Raw genomic sequence first — 18,803 nt, 5'->3', positions numbered from 1 at the left:
AGGTGATACTGCATGCAGTTTGCTGTGAGTCCTTTCAGACATTTCTAAAATCTATAGATTTATGGTTACATCTAGCGAGTACGTCAACATGTAGAAACTATATAGAATAGTTTTGTGTTTTTAATAAATAGAACAATTTATTGAATTGGTCTCACTGGATGATTGACTCATGCCTCCACAGTCCATTGGTCAGACCCAACAGGAGGCTCCGCCCAGCTCAAGGCAGTGTGCGCAGAGGTGGTGGGACGTGCCGGGATTATTATCTTCCCCTGTGCCTGGAAAGAAGAGGACTGAAAAGGGTGAGTACTAGAGGGTTCTACCACAGACAGTGATGTTTAAAATGTCCTTTGAATAATAAATTTCCTGAAGGAAAAAGTGAAGTCATTAAAAAAAAATTAAAGAATGGTATAGCAGTCTATAGGCATAGACTTACAGCAAAAATAGAGAAGGTGGTATGAGAGTGGACTTTGCAGCCTGGAAGGTGTGTCATCCTGTGCTCCTGTGGAACTGTCAGATTTAGTGACACAGGCTACAGGCATCATCCTGCAGAGCTCTTCAAGCCCACTGCTGCTGCCAGGTGCCCCCACCCAAGCTTTCCAGGATGTCCAGCCTGGAAAGATGCTGACCTCATGTCCCTTTCCCTCTCTGCTCAGAAACTTCAGTAACCCAACCTGCTCGCTGCAGTCCTCCTACAGTTATCCAGCTTAAGACCCAGAGCCCCTCCCTAAAATGCCTGGAGATCTTGGCCCCAGGTAATGGCCTCTTGCTAGTCACCAGCATCCCCCCAACACGTGCTGACTCCTTCCCACATAAATCTCCTACGGCTCCTGAAAATACCATACGGGACCATGCTTTGAGGAGGATCGTGTGTTGTTTTGGCAGCGTTCTGTTTCAAGAAGTTTGGGAATACAGCTAGAATGTGGAACAGCTACAAGGGGAGGGGAGAGAGAGAAAGTGGAAGGTGGGAGGGTAGGGGGTGGGAAAGGTGGGGTCATGGTGGTGGGAAAATCCTTGCTTCTCACTCTCAATTCTTCATATTTCTTCTCATTTTTCATATTTTAAAATAAGTGGTCACTTTGGACTGATGTCAAGCAGCACAAACGAGGCAGCTTTGCAGGGACTAAAGGTGTGAGGACTGAAGCACCGTTTTTAGCATACAGCACCCAATACATGTTATCCCTTAGCATGATTTATAATAAAACATCACACTTGATCCTCATAAGACCCTTGTGAGCAGAGCATATCAGGTACTCTCACAGCTGTTTTACAGACATGGAAACTGAAGCTGAGAGAGTTAAAATGACTAGAGTGAGGTTCTTTAGCAAATCTGTGACTAGGGTCAGGAACAAGGTCTATGGACTTCCCATCCTATGCTCTTTAAGCTGATACCCTACCATTCTGCTTACCTTCTAGTCAATGATCAAAGAAAGATGCTTGTCTGTTTTTTTTGTTTGTTTTTTCACGTACATTAGAGGAAAAGACCCTTTAACCTTTTTAGAAAGTCCTGTGGGCCTCACACTCAAAATATTCGGCTGAATTCCTAATGAACATACTCTGAGGTTTTCACCGGCTTCTCCCTTGTGTAAACATGCTGTGGCTCACCACTAAGGCAATATTATGCCGTCTGAAGCAGCAATTCAATTGAAGCTTCTGTCCATCAACCCCAGTGTGTGTGGGTGGAGCCCTCCACTGAATTACACAGTCATAATTCCTCTTGGTGGGATTATACCTTTTTGGTGGAGTAACACGCATTTATTTGACCATTTGTTTATATTCCACAACAGTTACTGATATGCTTTGAGTGCTGAGAAACTGATACATCAGGATATTTTGAGCTGTTGGATTATGAGTGTTGGGGTATTTTAGAGGGCTTGGAAAATAGCATCCCTCTTCCCTGCCCAAGTTGAGAACTAACTGAGCATCAGGAAAATGAAGATTAAGATGTCAGCATTATTACTGACTGAAGCTGGGTTGGGGGGCTGCTGCCTGACTGTGGAGCCGAATGGGTGTGCTCATGCTTCTCACCAGTGCCTGGCAGGGCAGGGCCACCAAAGGCTTCCCAGCAGGTACAGAACTGTCCCCAAGCTTCCTGCATGGCCTCGAGCACAGGTCTACAGCGGTCTCCTTTCTGCTGGAGCCCATCCCAGGGGAAGTGAGGGTGCACCCAGAACCTCGAATCTCTTCTACACTGACCAGTCAGAGAAATCCCCTCTTCCTCCTATGAGGAGCACTGTGGGAAGAAAGACAGTAGGAGTGTCTTCAAGATGAAGTTCTTTTACGAGGAAATATGGGTGGTGAGGAAGATTTCCCTCTTAACAGTGAGAAAGGAGTGGAGGAATTTATTAGTGCCAGCCAGTTCTCTGGGAATTCTTCACAAGTTATAGACTAGGTAGCCTGTCTACACTGAAGAATGTTAGAATCTGGGTAAACTTGCATCTGGATTGTCTGTGTTTCAAAGGAAAAATGATTGAACTCTGCTGGTGATGGAACAGAGTCCAGTCTCTAGTTTGGCATCCCAGGCTAGAGCAGGCTGTGTTCACTGGAAGCAGACACAGGGATGGACTTTGGGGTGTTAGATGTTGATATAGGATCAACACCTGTGAAAAGAAAGGGGAGGACACAGGAATGGGCAGAGGAAGAAGTCAAAGCAGGCCCGACAAAGCCTCAGGTAACCGGGTGGGGAGCTTGGGAGTAAATGTTCCCCTTCAGCATCACCCCACAGTGAGCCAAACTACCCTGCCTCCCTCTGTTGCTGGTGGGGACTCAGGCCCGATGGCTCTCTGTAGCTGAGGCAGACCCTGTGGAGCTGACGGCTGGGCAGCGGGATCTGGGCAGCTTGTGTGCATGTCTGCCACGAAGGCCTTTCATTTCCAGGTCCCTGTCTGTGCCTGCTGTCTCATTCTTTGCTATTGCCTACCTTTTTCTTGACACTTAAGTGAAGCCCAATTGCTTTACTTCCCGCAAGCCCTCATGCCTCTGGTTGTCCTCTAGATAGATCATCCTTTCTGTTCTCTCATTCTCGTGTCTGTGACTCCACTTGGGTATCATTTCCTCTAGGAAGATTTCCCCGACCCCCAGGCTGGGCTGAGTACCACTCCACCGGTATTCATAGCATTCTCCTAGCACTTACCAGATGATATTACATTTTCTGTGGACAGACTTATCTCTGCCAGGTCTACGTTTGTCTACAGATTGTCTCTTGTTCACCTTTGGACCTGGAGTTCCCAATAAGGTCCTGTTACACGGTAGTTGTTCAACAGACATCTGTCCTCTTATTCCACCCCCTGCCCCTTATGAGAGCCACGTCCTTGTCCAATGAACATTCGTTGAGCACTTTTGTGCAGCTATGACAGGGCGTCACAGAGCAGTGGGCCGCCTTCATTACTGTAGCCATGACAGTGCCCAGAGTAGAATCTTTTATGTTATCATTTTTCGGGAAATACTGTTTTTTTAATCGGGCCCTATCTTCTCTTGCCAAAATTGCTTCAACACAGCATCTGGAAGCTGTGAAGGACTTGAGCAAATATTGCCAGGCACAGGGACAAGCAAGGCATTGGAGAATCTTTGAAATAATTTCTTAGGGGAGGAAGCCGCTAAGGTAAATTGCCCTTCTTGATTTGCTTTTATCTGCGCCAAAGAGGAATTACTCAGAGCTCTATGGAGATAAATGAATCCTAGATGATTAGATCTGTAAAGAGTTTCAGGGTGATGAGGTGGAGATGGGCATGGAGTTTGCACAGAGTGCACGCAACCACACATTCCCCAAGAAAGAGGAAGAATCAGGAAGCTGGAGAAAATTTGACATTGTCTCTCCCCTCAAGTCCAGTTCTCTGGGGATGGAAACTAGTCTCACGAAATGCTCAAGAGCCGGAGAGGCCACAAGATGCAAACCCGCTCCCCCAAGATTGGCATGGAAATGTGAAAACAAATGCTTTTTGGTCTGCTGGCTGAGCCACAAATCCTGAGCAGAGGCAAGATCTGACAGGCAGAAGCGTATCAGGGGCTTCAAACCAGCCAAACGGGAAAAGGAAAGGCCCCTTCAATTGTTTGAGGGAGAAGAGGAAGACCAAAGGCAATATTATCTTTCATCAGCCACTCCCTGTGGGGCAATGAGCTTTCCAAAGAGTGCAGCCTCCTCTTAGCAGGGCAGGGAGGAGCCGCCTCTCTTCACTAAAAAAGCCTGATTCTGACCAGATATCAAATCTGTGAGAACTGGAACTACTTGGGGTCCAATCAAAGCCAGTCACTGGGTTGGCATTGATTATCTCTCTGCAGTGTGTGTGTGTGTGTGTGTGTGTGTGTGTGTGTGTGTGTGTGTGTAGGGGTTGGTGGGAAGGACTGTGAGATTTATGCTGCAGAGGTTAGCCAGGTTTGTAAGGAGTCCTGGCTTCTGACCTGTGCACTGGGGACACAGATAGGATTATAAGCCAGTTCCTGCCCCCAAGGGACCAGAGGCCAGTAGGAGAGACAGACGTGCAACATTAATGATGGTAGCAGTAACCGCTACGTTATTGAGGGCTTTCTGTGGACTGTTGTGATCTCATTTATTCCTCATAACGGCACCAAGAGACGTTATTACTCACAGCAACTCTCCATTACACCCACGAGGAAACAGGCTCCAAGAGCTTAGTTACCTATTCAGATAGTAGAAGAAAGACTCAAACCCAAGTCTTTGTGACTCATACTCTAAGCCACAGTTTCTCAACGGGGAGTGATTTTGGTCCCTCCCCGCCACTCCCCAGGGGACATTGGCAATGTCTTGGAGGCATTTTTGGTTGTCACAATGTGGGAGATGGCCATTAGCATCTAGTGGGTAGAGACGACCAGAGCTGTCAGACATCCTGTGGTGCTCAGGTCAGCCCCACCCGACCCAAACAAGGACATATTGTCAATGGGCCCAAAATGTCGATGGTGCTGAGGTTGAGAACTGCTGCTCTAGGCCATCTCTGCCCACTTCATTAAAACAGGTCTCCACCAGCCCCTCATTATGTTTAGCTTAGTTCCTCAATGTTTCATTTATGGTGCTCATCACAGTGTATTATTTTTGTTTGTGGTTTCGTTTGTTGTCTGTCTCCCTCACTCTAAGCTGCCTGAGGGCAAAGACTGCCTTCCTCCTTCAGTCCTGTATCTCCAACACCTGGCACACTGCCTGGGAACATAGTCGGTGCTCTGTAACTATTTGTTGAATGAGTAAGTGAGCAAATAAACAGAGAAATTAAACTCTCCGTACAAAGTCACAAGAACAAACTGGCAAACATAGTGTTGAATCCTAGGTCTGTCTGATTCCAAATGTGCCCCTGACCCACATGCACAGGACTAAGACAATTTAGTGTCATGGGACAGAGGATTGTCCTCTAGGAGCTCTGAGTCCCGCAGAGGAGAGAGAAAAAGTCTGTGCGTGCCAGGGTCTGATGCCAAATTCAAACTGGGAGAGAAATGAGAGAAGGAAGGAGATGCGAAGAGGCTCAGGGCTCACAAGGGCCCTGGCACTTACAAGTGGAGAGAGGACTTAGTGGAGAGTTTCCCAGGTATTAAAAGAATGGCTTAGAATGAACAGAATCAATCTTTTTGTAGCAAAGATGGGCAATACATTTATCTTCTCCCAGTCCTCAGGGACTCTGGGCCTCTTTTAATTCCCCCAAAATCATGGCTGGGGGCACCACAGAGGCATGTTCAAGTCCTAGAAGCGCCCGAAAGTCAAATTCCAGGCCGGCTTCATCAGGTGAATGAGGCCCTGGCAGCAGTTGTCTCCTGCCCCGGGCTTGTGTCTCCTCTGCAGCCCGCCAGCCTGCCAGCGACAGCCTTTCAAGAGCCAGTGGGAGAGCAAACTCCCATGACTCATGGCTGGGGAAGCTGTCAGGGTGAGGGGAGACAAGGGCACACGAGGGCAAGGGCAGCGAGAGAGTGGAAGGCAAAAGGAAGGGGAGTGGAGTGGAAGGCGGGAGCCAGGTTAGTGACCGAACAGGGAAGAAGCAAGCAAGAGAGGGAGAGAAGGAGGGAAGGAGAGCAATACTATGAGTAATAGTAACGATAGCAAATACTTGGAGTATTGACAATTGCCTCAAATGGTGAGAAGTCCTTACAGTGCATAATCACCTTTAATCCTGAAAATAATTCTATGGTGTACATTCTTTTTTTTTTGCGGTACGCGGGCCTCCCACTGCCGTGGCCTCTCCCGTCGTGGAGCACAGGCTCTGGACGCGCGGGCTCAGCGGCCATGGCTCACAGGCCCAGTCGCTCCGTGGCATGTGGAATCCTCCCGGACCGGGACATGAACCCGTGTCCCCTGCATCGGCAGGCGGACCCCCAACCACTGCGCCACCAGGGAAGCCCCTAGATTCTTTTTATTGTGTCCTTTTTATGAATAAAAACAACAAAAAACCCCACAAGTCACAGAGACCTTAACCAATCTAAGGACACACGGTTGTTGTTGGCGGATTCAGACGGGAAAGAGGGAAGGAAAGAGCTGGTATGGTAGATGAGTGGAGAATAAACTCAAAGTTCCATAGTGTGTCGGGGGCAGGCAGCAGAGTCCTGGAAACTGAACTCTGGCTCAGAGTCTTAATGAATGTCTGTCTTTAACTGTCTTACTCATCTAGTATCTTAGGATCAGCCCAAGAAGGTTCTTTGCTTGAATGGGCTTCAATGACAGATTATATTGGAGAGTCCTTAGTGACATGTGAGCCCAAGATAATTGCAATGCCATCGTTAGATATTGATTCTTCCTTCGTAACACAAACATGAGTCACCAAAATAATCCAATCTTATTATGCCTGGGGGCAAGGAAAACAAACAAAGAAAGGTCCATCGGTCATTTTCACATCTGTGATATTTTCGCTTTGTACTAGGTGTCAGGCTCCATATTGCACCAAAGAGGAAATAGGTTCAGAGAGAGGAACTTCAATTAGTAAGAATCTAGGATCCAAATTTGGGTCTTCTCCAAATCTTTAGCTTCTTCCTAAATACAAATCTTGGGCACCGTATTGAAAGTCATGCTCAGTATCTCTTAAATGCAATTATTATTATTTTTTTTTCAAACTAACTTCCCAGAATGAAAAGTTCTGTTGAAACAAGACCCTGGCCAATTTTTCATGAAGAGAAGGTTAATGATAGGATCTGTTTAAAATCATATTGCTTATGTCAAATGTCCTTTTAATTAATTAATTAATTAATATTTTTCGTTGTGTTGGGTCTTCGTTGCTGCGCGGGCTTTCTCTAGTTGCGGCGAGCGGGGGCTACTCTTCGTTGTGGTGTGTGGGTTTCTCATTGCGGTGGCTTCTTGTATCGTATCAGAGCACGGGCTCTAGGTGCGCAGGCTTCAGTGGTTGTGGTGCACGGGCTTAGTTGCTCCGCAGCATGTGAGATCTTCCCAGACCAAGGCTTGAACCCGCGTCCCATGCATTGGCAGGTGGATTCTTAACCACTGCGCCACCAGAGAAGTCCTGTCAAATGTCCTTTTGATAACTATTTATAAAAGGGCTTATTTAAAATACAAAAATTTGGTTCCCCCAAAAGTAACATGTGTCCTCCTAGGGACAAATTAATAGAAGCAAACAGTAGTGTTCTTGGAAATCCCTTGGGTAAATAATTTTGTACACGCTGTTCCCTTTAGCCCCGCCTTACCTGCGGCTACACCTTGTTCCTCTGTTGAATCAACTCTGCTGAAGTCCTCTTATTCTCTGCACTCTGGTTGCCTTTCCTTCCCTCCACTCCACCCCCTACACCCTCAGCTCCTATGGATCTTTCTTTCCATGTAATTTCTTAGCCCTTCCTATCCATACCTCTTAGAAAGCAAACCCCCTGGGGCTGGGGCCTGGTTTTTCTTCACTGTCACTGTGACCTCAGCGTGCTGCCTGGCTCATAGTAGTTGAACAATAAATATTTGTTGGATGAATGAATGCATGGGTCACCCGCTACTAAACACAGCCTGGCTGGCACTGTTAATTCGAGTTTTCTCCTTCTTTATTTGTCTCTTCTATTTATACTCCTAACAACAACCCTGGCACACAGAATGGGAGCTCTGTTTGTCAAGTGAATCAAGGAAGGAAAGAAATACTGAAATATTGTTTTATAAAACATGCTTTCAATAGAAACAGAATTTATCCATCTTGTGAAATAACATCATATCTCTCCTCTGTCCTGAAGAGAGTGGAGATGAGATGTTGGGTGGTGGAGGTAACTTAACAGTCTCTATAAGTGGGTGCATTTTTATGGTGCGTTTGCATGATCACAGATTCCTAATGCTTCTGGTTGACAGAGACCTTAGCAATCAAGTGGCAGTAGTGGTAATAGTGATGTTTAACAGTTATCGAGTACATTAGTCCAGGCTCTGTGCCAAGGGTTTTGTTTGTATTAACTCATTAAATTCTTACAACCAACCAGGTAGGACTGTGTATTATTCCCATTCAACAGCTGAGGAAACTGAGGCACAAAGAGCTACATAAACAGGACTCTCTGAAGACTTATGGGTGTGTGTGGGAGCTTCTAGGCTGCTCTGGGGATGAGGGGAAAGTGCAAGACCATGTGAAGGCAAGGAAGGCTATCAGTCAAGAGCCTGCCCTCCTCTCCTATATCGAGAGCTGCTATTCTGTTAAATGTTTTACGTATCAGGCTCCTGCAAAAATATTTCTTAGGGGAACAGGGTTTTATCTAGCTAGAAAGAAAGACAGATATTTTAGTTTTACAGATAAGATACAAAGATTTCAAGATGTTAAAACACTTGGCAATTGTCATCATGGCTAAGCCAGGTCTAAAAATCTCGACTCCAAATAGTCCAGGAATCTATTTCCTATGCCGTGTTACTCGGGTGCCTGGTATCTCCATAATGGCACTTAAATTTGGTATAACTCATTGACCATGACTTCTTTGTCCAAACTTTTGTTTCCAGATGTATGTTCTGAGCAATACTGAGTAAAATAAGGTTAATTACAAGGTAAATTTAGAAGTATCTGTCTTGCAGAATTGTTAGAGGAAAACAGGAAGGACAAGGCAAAGCTAGACAAGGCAGGAAGTAGAAAGAGTACTCAAGGCATTTGGAGAAGACCAGGGTGTGTGTGTGGAGGTGGGGTACTGTGTGTGACAAAATAGGCAGGCTTCTGACCCTGGAATAAAAATGACAACAGCAATAACAATAACAATAACATTTTTTTTTGAATGCCTAACATGTGACATGTTCATAAAGCTCAATGCTTTACATGCACCATCACTTTTAATATTGAGGCCAACCAGCTCTCCTTGTTTCCTTGAAGAGGAAATGGATGCTTATAGAGCTGGTAAGTGGCAGAGAGAAAACCAATGTCTGTCTGGCATCAAAGTGCATGCTCTGAATCCCTCAGCTACACTGTGACTTCAAAGCCCCCAGAATCACTGGGACTTAGGCATTTTTGTACCCAGCGGCAGCTCTTGGGACTAGGTCTACCTCAGAGCCAAGGCCCCTGACCCCGACTCAGGGACCCTATGAGAAGCTTGAATTAGATCTACCTTTACAGCAAGCTGAGCCAGTCTAGGGTGATTCAACCACCTGCTACTTGGATGCCTGAGATTCTTTGACCTGGGGACCAAGGCTTCCATTCCCCAGTTAGAGATAAAATACTGAGATTCTTGGTGGCTGCGTTTTAGTCAATGAGCAAGGTGGAAACGATGGCCAAAAGCAATCCCTGCACTCTTATAGCCTTTTAAGATTTTCAAAGTATTTCCCCTCTGTGTTTTTTCAAGGTCATTAGGACAGATGTTACAACTCCTACTTGACGGATCAGATCAGAACGAAGGAAAAATTTCTGGAGAGTTACACACATCTCGGAAGTGGTTGACCAAGAACTCAATCCCTCATCTTTTCAGGTCATTTCCTCTTTGCCAGGCACTAGAACGGTGAAGGTCCTAGAAGGGATTAGAAGTGTGAAGGGCAGGAGAAAAGCTCTGCTGACGGGCCCAGTATGGAAAAAAAACGGGTAAGTGACTCTTCAGAGGGTACAGCATTGGCTGGCCCTGCCTCTCTTCAGCTGGGTGGGGGCCCAGAGGAACTGTGCCTGGAGGTATTTTTGTCCTGTTGTTTCAGCTCAGACAGCTCCACTTGGAATGATTTATGATGATTTCTTGGGTTTGTTTTGTAAACACAGTCCATACCACAGGAGGGAGTGACATTCCCACAGTCTTCCTTCACCAGTGGTATTGCTCTAAAATTATTTTGCTTTGGGCTGATACTATACTGTTAAGCATTCTCAAGTTGTTGAACCTAGAACTTTAAGATGGTGAAAGGCCTCAGAGGTTACCCAGCCCATCTGTCTCATTTTATAGCTGGTGAAACTGAGGCCTAGATATGGGGAAGGACTTGCCTGAAGCACACGGCCAGCTACAGCCAACGGCTGGGCTAGAACATCTATATACCCTCAGATGTTTCTTCCATGATTACTATATCTCTGGGAGGAGAAAAGCAAGCCCAGCAGATACAGTCTACTGCTTCATGGAGCTCAGACTTTATTAGGGGAGATAGACCTAACAGGTAATTAAAAACCACTTTGAGATATCACTTCACACCTGTCAGAATGGCTATTATCAAAAACACAAGAAATAAATGTTGGAGCGGGTGGGGAGAAAAGGGAACCCTTGTGCACTGTTGGTGGGAATGTAAATTGGTGCAACCACTATGGAAAACAGTATGGAGGTTCCTCAAAAAATTAAAAACAGAAGTACCATATGACCTAGAAATTTTATTTCTGGGTATTATCTGAAGAAAACAAAACAATAACTCGAAAAGATATACGCACTCAGTGTTCATTGTAGCATTATCTACAATAGACAAGATATGGAAGCAACTTAAGTGTCCGTCAATAGACGACTGGATAAAGAAGATGTGGTACATACGTACAATGGAATATTACTCAGCCATAAAGAAGAATGAAATCCTGCCATTTGTGACAACATGGAAGGACCTAGAGAGTATTATGCTAAGTGAAATAAGTCGCAGAAAGACAAATACCATACGATTTCCCTTATATGTGGAATTTTAAAAACAAAAACAAATGAACAAACATAACAAAACAGAAACAGACTTCCAGATACAGAGAACAAACTGGTGGTTGCCAGATGAGAGGAAGGTAGGGGGATGGGTGAAATAGGTGGTTAAGGGAGTTAAGAGGTACAAACTTCTAGTTATAAAATAAAGTCACAGGGATGTAATATAGGGAATATAGTCAATAATATTGTAATAACTTTGTATGGTGACAGATGGTAACTAGACTTACTGTGGTGATCATTTCATAATGTATAAAGATATTGAATCTCTATACTGTACACCTGGAACTGATATAATATTTTAAGTCAATTATACTACAATTAAAAAAACAAGATAGGGCTTCCCTGGTGGCGCAGTGGTTGAGAGTCCGCCTGCCGATGCAGGGGACACAGGTTCGTGCCCCGGTCCGGGAAGATCCCACATGCCACGGAGCGGCTGGGCCCGTGAGCCATGGCCGCTGAGCCTGCGCGTCTGGAGCCTGTGCTCCGCAATGGGAGAGGCCACAACAGTGAGAGGCCCACGTACCGCAAAACAAACAAACAGACAAACAAAGAAAACCAAGATAATTAAAAGTGTTGCAGGGAAGGAGTAGAGGTGCTTTGAGGGCTCATAACAAGGGGGTATAACCTGGCCTAGGGTTGAGTGATGGCTGCCTTTAGGGCATGAGTTTCAGAAGGAGGAGGAAGAGTTGGTCCACGGAGCAGCAGGAGAGACCTCGTTCTGGGAAGAGGGACCAGCACGCACCCAAGGCAGGTGGAAGCATGAGTCTGAGGCTCTGAAAGTTGGCCAGGGCAGGAGCCAGGCGCCACAAGGCAAGGTTAGGGAGAGGGGCAGGGGATCCGGCGGGCCTCATGGGAATTTAGTCTGTACTCTAAACAGAGTGGAGAGCCATGAGAGTTTCAAGCAGAAGAACAGGAATGTGATGAGGTTTGGTTTGATTTTTAAGTCATACCCCTCCAGCTGCTCTGAAAGAAATGGGCTGGGGAACATTGATATTGAGACTGGCTCCTTCCCCTCTGCAAAGTGGCCTTCATGCCTGAGAGTCCCCCATTAGCCTATGCACCACTAGGATAGTGGATTCCAGTTGTGGTTTCTTTTAGGGCAGGTGTCAAGCACAAAAGTGGGCACAGGACACATGCTCTGTAAAACCCTCGTGGCCCGATTTGGGGCAAAAGCCAGACAATGGTGTCTTTGCTGGTGTTTGAGGGACACAGTGGAAGTTTGTAGGGCCTGAAGGAAATGCCTGGGGTGGAGGATGTGATGACAAGGGGCAGGGTGCAATCTGGTGGACTTTGATGGCTGGCCTGGTCTAGGTCTCTTGACTCGGATGGGAACAAAGCTGTGCTTGCCAACCTGCAGTTAGAGAAAGCGATGCATATCTTCAAGTGCCTGTGAATGCAGGGAGCTCCAGAGCTCTAACAACCCAGCCCCACAGCAGTCTCTGCACACCAAGCAGGGACATCAGAATCTGGAATTTTCCACCCCTGATTTCCAGTTTAGAAAACCTGTTATATGACTGATCTAGAGAGGGCCCCTCTCTCATACAGGTCTCAGTGCTTCCTTTTACAGAGTTTTACAGTTCAAAAAGCTATTTTAAATGCTCTTTCCTTTTCCTGTCTCTCTGTTGTTCTATCTGCTTCCCCATCTCTCCTTCATTTTTCCCCTTAGGAGGCAGTATGATGCAGTTAAAAGCAATTGGCTTTAGAGATAGGCAAGTCTGGGTTTGACCTGTGGCTTTTCCACTTGCTAGGTGAGTTGCTTTGGGCACATTTCCTAACCTCTTGGATTCTCAATTTCCTCATCAGTAAAATGGGTATGTTAATATTTTAATCATAGAGTTGCAAGGTTTGAATCAGGTAATATGCATAATATACATAAGAAAGTGGCACATAGTAGGTGCATAATAAGCTACTATTGCTGATCATTTGTTCAGTGTTTATCTGGTAGCTACTGTGGGCCAGGCCCTGGGCTAGGTACTGGAGTCATAATGTTGATCCCCAAAATACCTCTTTCAAGTCTTGGGCAGGGATCAGTGTTTCCAAAGCCCAATTGTAGCATGTGAAGGAAATGGCTCCACCCCCCACCCCCGCCAAGGGAGGATCTGGAAAATGGCCCCAGATCTAGAAATGGATGTAGGTGCTATTTAAATGATGCTGTCAAGGACTTAGGCTCTCACTTTTCGCCATATTTTCCCCTTGCAGTTTCCTTGTTCAGTTTTGTTCAAATTAAAAATCACATCATGCTTACTACCATGTGGCAGGCCCTGGGCTAGGTCCTACAAAGGACTCCAAGGTGAGTAAGTTGTGGGTCTTTGTCAGTCTGAGAGTGACCATAGGATGGCAACTAAGATGGTCATGGGACAAGACCTGCCCCATGAGGCATGTCTGCAGGGGCCAGTCTCTTTAGCTTGATGGTGAAAGACTCAGTGAACCTTCTAATTTCTGAAGCCTATCATAGGAAAAGGGGTCACCTATTATTTTGGGGTCCCCCGGAGGCAGAACCAGGGCCCATGGCAGAAATCACCATAAGGCATATTCTGTCTCATTAAAAGGAATGGAGCTTTCTAATATCTTCAGGTGTCCAGCAATTAGGAAAGTCTCTCTGGTAAGCAAAGCAAACTCCATCTCTGGGAATGCTCAGGCAGGGCTGGATAAATACCCATCAGGGTGTTGTAAAGGCAATGCCTGATTTGGGTGGGGGCTTTGATGGGATGACCTCTAGGCTTCCTAGTAGCTCTTCGATGCAAGGATTCTAAGTTTCCATTGTCTGCCTGCCAGCTTCCTCCCTCTGGGGCTCACCCTGCAGCTTACCTCACTCCTTCCTGAACCTGGCTCCAGAGCCTTGCCATGGCAACTTACCAATCCGGGTCCAACATGTCAGGCCACCGGGGCATGTGTGAAATAGATTTCACTCTGTGTTCTGGCTGAAAAATTTAGTTTCGTTATCACATCAGCCCCTTTTAGAAATCTTCCCCCTTTAGGTATGTGGGTTTTCTTTCCCAGATTTATATTTCACACACATTTCATATAAAAAGACATGCCAGCATCTGTTACTATACTTTTAAGTTTGATATTTTGGAAAATCAACATCATAGTAGTTTTAAAGTTGCTGAATTCAAATCCTAGCTCTACTACTTACTATCGGTGTTGTCCTGGCCAAGGCTTTTAATCTCTGTAAGATATTAATATCTTAATACCTGTAAGACAAGGTAATAATGACATCTAGGTCATAGAGATGCTGTATGACTAAATAGATAATAACATGCAAAGAACTTAGAACAATGCTGGCACATTGCTTTCAGTAAATGCTAATGGTAAATAAATAATCATTCAATAATAATGTCATTCACTACACTTCATCTGCTATTTACGTATTAATTTTAGAACTATTTCTTGCACATTTTAGAAGTCAGAATATATCAGCTTTGAAAGCGTTCCAGAAGTTACCAATTTCAACCCATCTTTTTACTGCTTAGGAAATTGAGCCTCAGAGGAGTGAAGCTACTTGCTCATCTAGAGGCAGAGGCAGGAGGAGGGTGCAGGGGTCTTTGTTCTTGTCTGACACCTTTTCACACATCACGATTCCCTAATGAGAATTAATTAAGGGTTACCGAATTTTTCTGGTAGGTTGCTTTAAGAAAATAACAAATCACAAGCATGTAACTAACTAAATAAATACTGAAACGCTTCCAAGGAAATTTATTGTTTAAAGAATTGGAAACAGGAAAATGGGATTTATATACTACTTTCTATCTCTGTATTTGGGAGGACTTTGGACGTTGGCTCCCAGGGATCCAGCAGCCCTGCATCCCTACCCCACCCAGGCATGCTTTCATGCCTTTTAAGAAGCAAGGGTTGTCCCTGAGATAACCTCGCATGAATGCCTTTTCTCAACAGCCCTCCTAGTTTACTTCTTGGAATACCAGTTCCAGGGCCGGTGCTCTCAGCCTGTGTGGTTTAAACTATTTACAGATATGCTGCCAAACTTTCTTCAATGTGTGTAAAATTTATTTTTGCTTCAGCTGCGCATCACACTGTTGCAAGGATGCCTGCTGGGGAGAACTCTGAGCTAAGTGGATGCTGTGATGTCCTGCAGAGCTGGGTCAACAGGCTGTAAAGAGGCGTGGTGTGAAGCTGAGGCATTCCAAGGAAGACTTTACTGGAATAGGTGGCAACTTGGTTTTGGGAGTTTATAAGAAAGTTTATGATCAGGACAGAGCCAAATTCAAGTCAACCTTCAACTCAGCACTGAGTGAATCATGCAGCTCTGGCTGTCCCATGGAGAGACCTTGTTTAACACTAGACCTGCCTGCTCCCATTGCCCACATTCCTGATTTCAAGTGTGCTGCCCCAATTCCAGAATTTGAAAATGTACTATGAACAAAAAATCCGAGAGCCATTGTCCTAAGGGTGATATGGAACAGAGTGTCCCCTGGTGACATAATTTTGTGCAATACTGGTTTGAACAAAATTCAACCTGATTCCTCACTGCAGGATTTCTCAGTGCCTTTAATGTGCTAATGTATGTGGTGACTCCCCCAGAGCAGGTGTAGAATGCAGCATTTATCCATCTTTTCTGATCACAGAGTCATGTTTTTCTTTCCAAAAACATATGTGGGGGCTAGTATCCTGAGGAAACACTTTGGCAGATACTGTTTCAGAAGGATTTCACCTTCTTTCTTTTTGTCTGAGTGAAGTCTGAAGGCTGTTATAGGAGGGGTTAATTCAAAGATTGACCCTTGGTAGTCCCCGACACACAACTCAGCCACTCACTTGGACACCTAACTCTATTTCAGGTATTTTTTGAACACATCTCAGGAGGTTTGAAGAGCTACTCACTCTCCCTGGGGAGAGATGGGACCAGTTCTAACTGCAAAAAGGGAAGATGGTAACTCATACACTCTACCTTAGGGTTAGAGCATCTTTGGGGGCTCTGACCTCCTTAGTCAGATATTCTTGTAAATCCCTTTTGCTTACAAGGCTGCTTCCAAGATGTAGCTGCCAGGCTGCCCCTGCACAGGACACACTGTGTGTTGGAACTGATTTCTCTCCATCTTACTGTACACTGTGGAAAGCCTTCATGTTTTGGCCTGAATGTTACAGGCTGGAGCTGATCCTTTGGCCAGCATGTCATTAGCCTGATTAAGTTAATAGCTTGGAATGTCTTTACAGTTTTTTTGGACTCCTTTTTTTCTCATCAATAAATGCAACAAGCACTCACAAACATTTGCTGAATCTACCTCAAGCTAGATGCCATGCTTTGGCAATGCACAGTGAATAAAATAGGGTTTTTTGCATAGATGCACGACAATAAATTAAAATACAGCATGCTATCTGCAAAAAGTGCTGTAGAGACAGAGGAAGAAGTGATCACTTCTGTCTGGATGATCTTTAAGGTTCCTTCCAGCTCTTATGGTATTCTTAGATACCATACCTCCAGGGGATTTTCTTCTCGTTGCAGTCGGCCCAGAGCCTTCTGATCCTCAACACAGCAGAGAAGGTTGAGGATCTCTGTCACTGGGTGCTAGACAACTGTCAGCTGATGTCCTCTTGACTAAATTTCACCTGGCATAGACCTCGACTCAGCCCAGGCCAGCAGGGCCATCCTCCCACTCCCCCAAGTAGGGGTGCATGCTCATCCCGAGCACCATCTACCTTAGACGTTTGGGCTGGAGCAGGAGCTGTGTGCTGTCTTATTCATCCCCTGGACCAGCCTCCTAGTTTGAGAGTGAGAGGATGGGTTTCCACGTGGAAACCTGAGGTTCTAAGCACCTCTCACGGCCTAAAGAAAACAACTAAAATTCTTCACCCAGGACCACAAACCCTCTCAGTTCGGCTGCAGGGCACCCATTTCTCATCTAATCCTCTGTACATCCTTCTGAGACCTGGAGACTCACCTTCTTTCCTGTTCTCATTTCTTTCCTCCTACTATTTTTCTTCCTTCTTCTCTCCTTCCACATTTCCAAATACCATTTTCCGAGGATGATTTCAGCAATAATGAAATCGTCAATGCTAATGAGATGCTGGTTATAGTTTCAAATAGAAAAATCAGGACACATGGTCTGATAATCCCCAGCTGACCCAGGCTGTGAGGAAAGACTTTGGCTCTGAGCACCTTCAGGCACTTCTGGTGTACTCTAGAGAGCTTGGACCATTCTCCCTTCCTTAACAACAACAACAGAAAGTTTTATTCCATCAGGGACAAAATACCCGGAAGCAGCATTGTTAGTAGTTGTAGCCACAGGCCACCCACCCTCTGCCCTTCCTCACCTTCATATCCCCAGGGACGCTGCAGCAAACAAAGAGTTGTGTCTGGAGAGAACCAAAGGTGGGCTGGCACAAGGAAGCCTGGAAACTTGGAATGGGGAGTCCAGGAATGGGAGGGCCTTAGCTGGGGGTAATGAGGAGGAACTCCCTCCAATCCCTTCTGAGTAGTTAGAAATCAGGTGCGCTAATCTCCTCAAGCCTTCAACCTGAGGTCACCACCTCCCCTCTCTACCTGCCTAATCAGGAAACCACCTCCCACCCACCTTACTGATAAGCCTGAGACCACCCACCATTTTCTCAGAACTCTTAGGATTGTCAACCACCATCTCCCTCCCTCCTTTCCTCCCTTCCCTCCCTCCCTCCCTCCTTCCCTTCCCTTCCCTTCCCTTCCCTTCCCTCCCTCCCTCCCTTCATTCCTTCCTTCCCCACTAAATGTATTCCCCTCACCTGTTTCATCTTATTCTTCCCTGGTCCCTCCCTGGAGCTCCCCTCAAGGCTTCTGCAGCACCCCCACTTTCTTCTCTTCTCTGGCTCCTGTCCTCCATCTGACATGTGGGCAGAGAAGAGCGGCCACTGCTGACTCCACTGTTCACCCCACTCCTTTGTTCATCTCTGCACCACCACTCTGCCCCTGAGCCTGCTTTTTTATGGGTAACCAATGACCTCCCAATAGCTCTTTTTCTTTTTTTATCCTATTCAACTCTTACAGGGTATTAAAATTTAAATTAAAAAAATTATTATAAAAATACCAAAAAATAATACTTGTTTTTTATAAAGAATTCAAATATTGAATAGGTATGTAGAGTAGAAAATGAAACATCACCTTGGGAATTCCCCGACAGTCCAGTGGTTAGGACTGTGCACTCTCACTGCTAGAGGCCTTGGTTCCATCCCTGGTACGGGAACTGAGATCATGCAAGCCAACACTCCCCCACTCCCAACTCTATGCCATTCCCCAGAAGTAACCACTATAAAATAGTTTGGTAAAAATTCCTCTATGCTGTTGCTTATGAATTTACAAATTTGGGATCATTTTAACATATGCTTCTACAATTGGCATTTTCATTTAATACTGTGCTGCAGATGTCTTTCCATGTAAGTGTGTATGGATACATATCATTTAAAAAATGTCCAACCAGTGTTCCATTTTATGACTATATCACAATTTATTTAGCCAATCTTCTTTTGATAAATACTGAGGTTTAGAAATACCATTTATTTATTTATTTATTCCTTCATGCATTTGTTCATTCGCCAGTCTTCCTTTGATGGCTACTGAAGTTGTTTCCATTTATTTGTTTGTTTACTTATATATTTATGTATTCATTCATGCATGACCCCCATTACAAGCAATGCTGCGGTGAATCCCTTGTACCTTATGTCTTTGCACACTTGTGTTCAGAGTACTGGACACTGCTAATCACTTTCTTTTTTGACACTTGTTGCATCTCCAGCTTCTGTCTTGCTTCTCTTCTGCCCTTGTAAACCACTCTTTTCCCTGAGCACACAATGCATGTTCACCCCTT

At 45.3% G+C, this 18,803-nt stretch overlaps 1 protein-coding gene across 6 annotated transcripts in view; it reads left to right on the top strand.

Annotated features, from left to right (window-relative positions):
• The window catches only part of SH3TC2 (SH3 domain and tetratricopeptide repeats 2), a 163,223-nt gene that overhangs the window by 127,911 nt on the left and 16,509 nt on the right, over positions 1–18,803 (top strand). For 4 of the 6 annotated variants that reach the window (XM_079916519.1, XM_079916507.1, XM_079916513.1 and 1 more), the window contains 2 exons: positions 182–299; positions 9,838–9,947. In XM_079916519.1, the coding sequence (XP_079772645.1) occupies positions 182–299; positions 9,838–9,947 (228 nt within the window). Of the gene's footprint in view, positions 1–181; positions 300–9,714; positions 9,948–15,032; positions 15,225–18,803 lie in introns of those variants that run through there. The other 2 variants (XM_079916514.1, XM_079916516.1) reach the window with 2 other exon arrangements.

Source organism: Stenella coeruleoalba (assembly GCF_951394435.1).
Source record: "Stenella coeruleoalba genome assembly, chromosome: 3".
NCBI classification, from domain to species: Eukaryota; Metazoa; Chordata; class Mammalia; order Artiodactyla; family Delphinidae; genus Stenella; species Stenella coeruleoalba.
The sequence above is the reverse complement of the archived record's forward strand: the minus strand, read 5'-3'. Positions and strand labels throughout refer to the sequence as shown.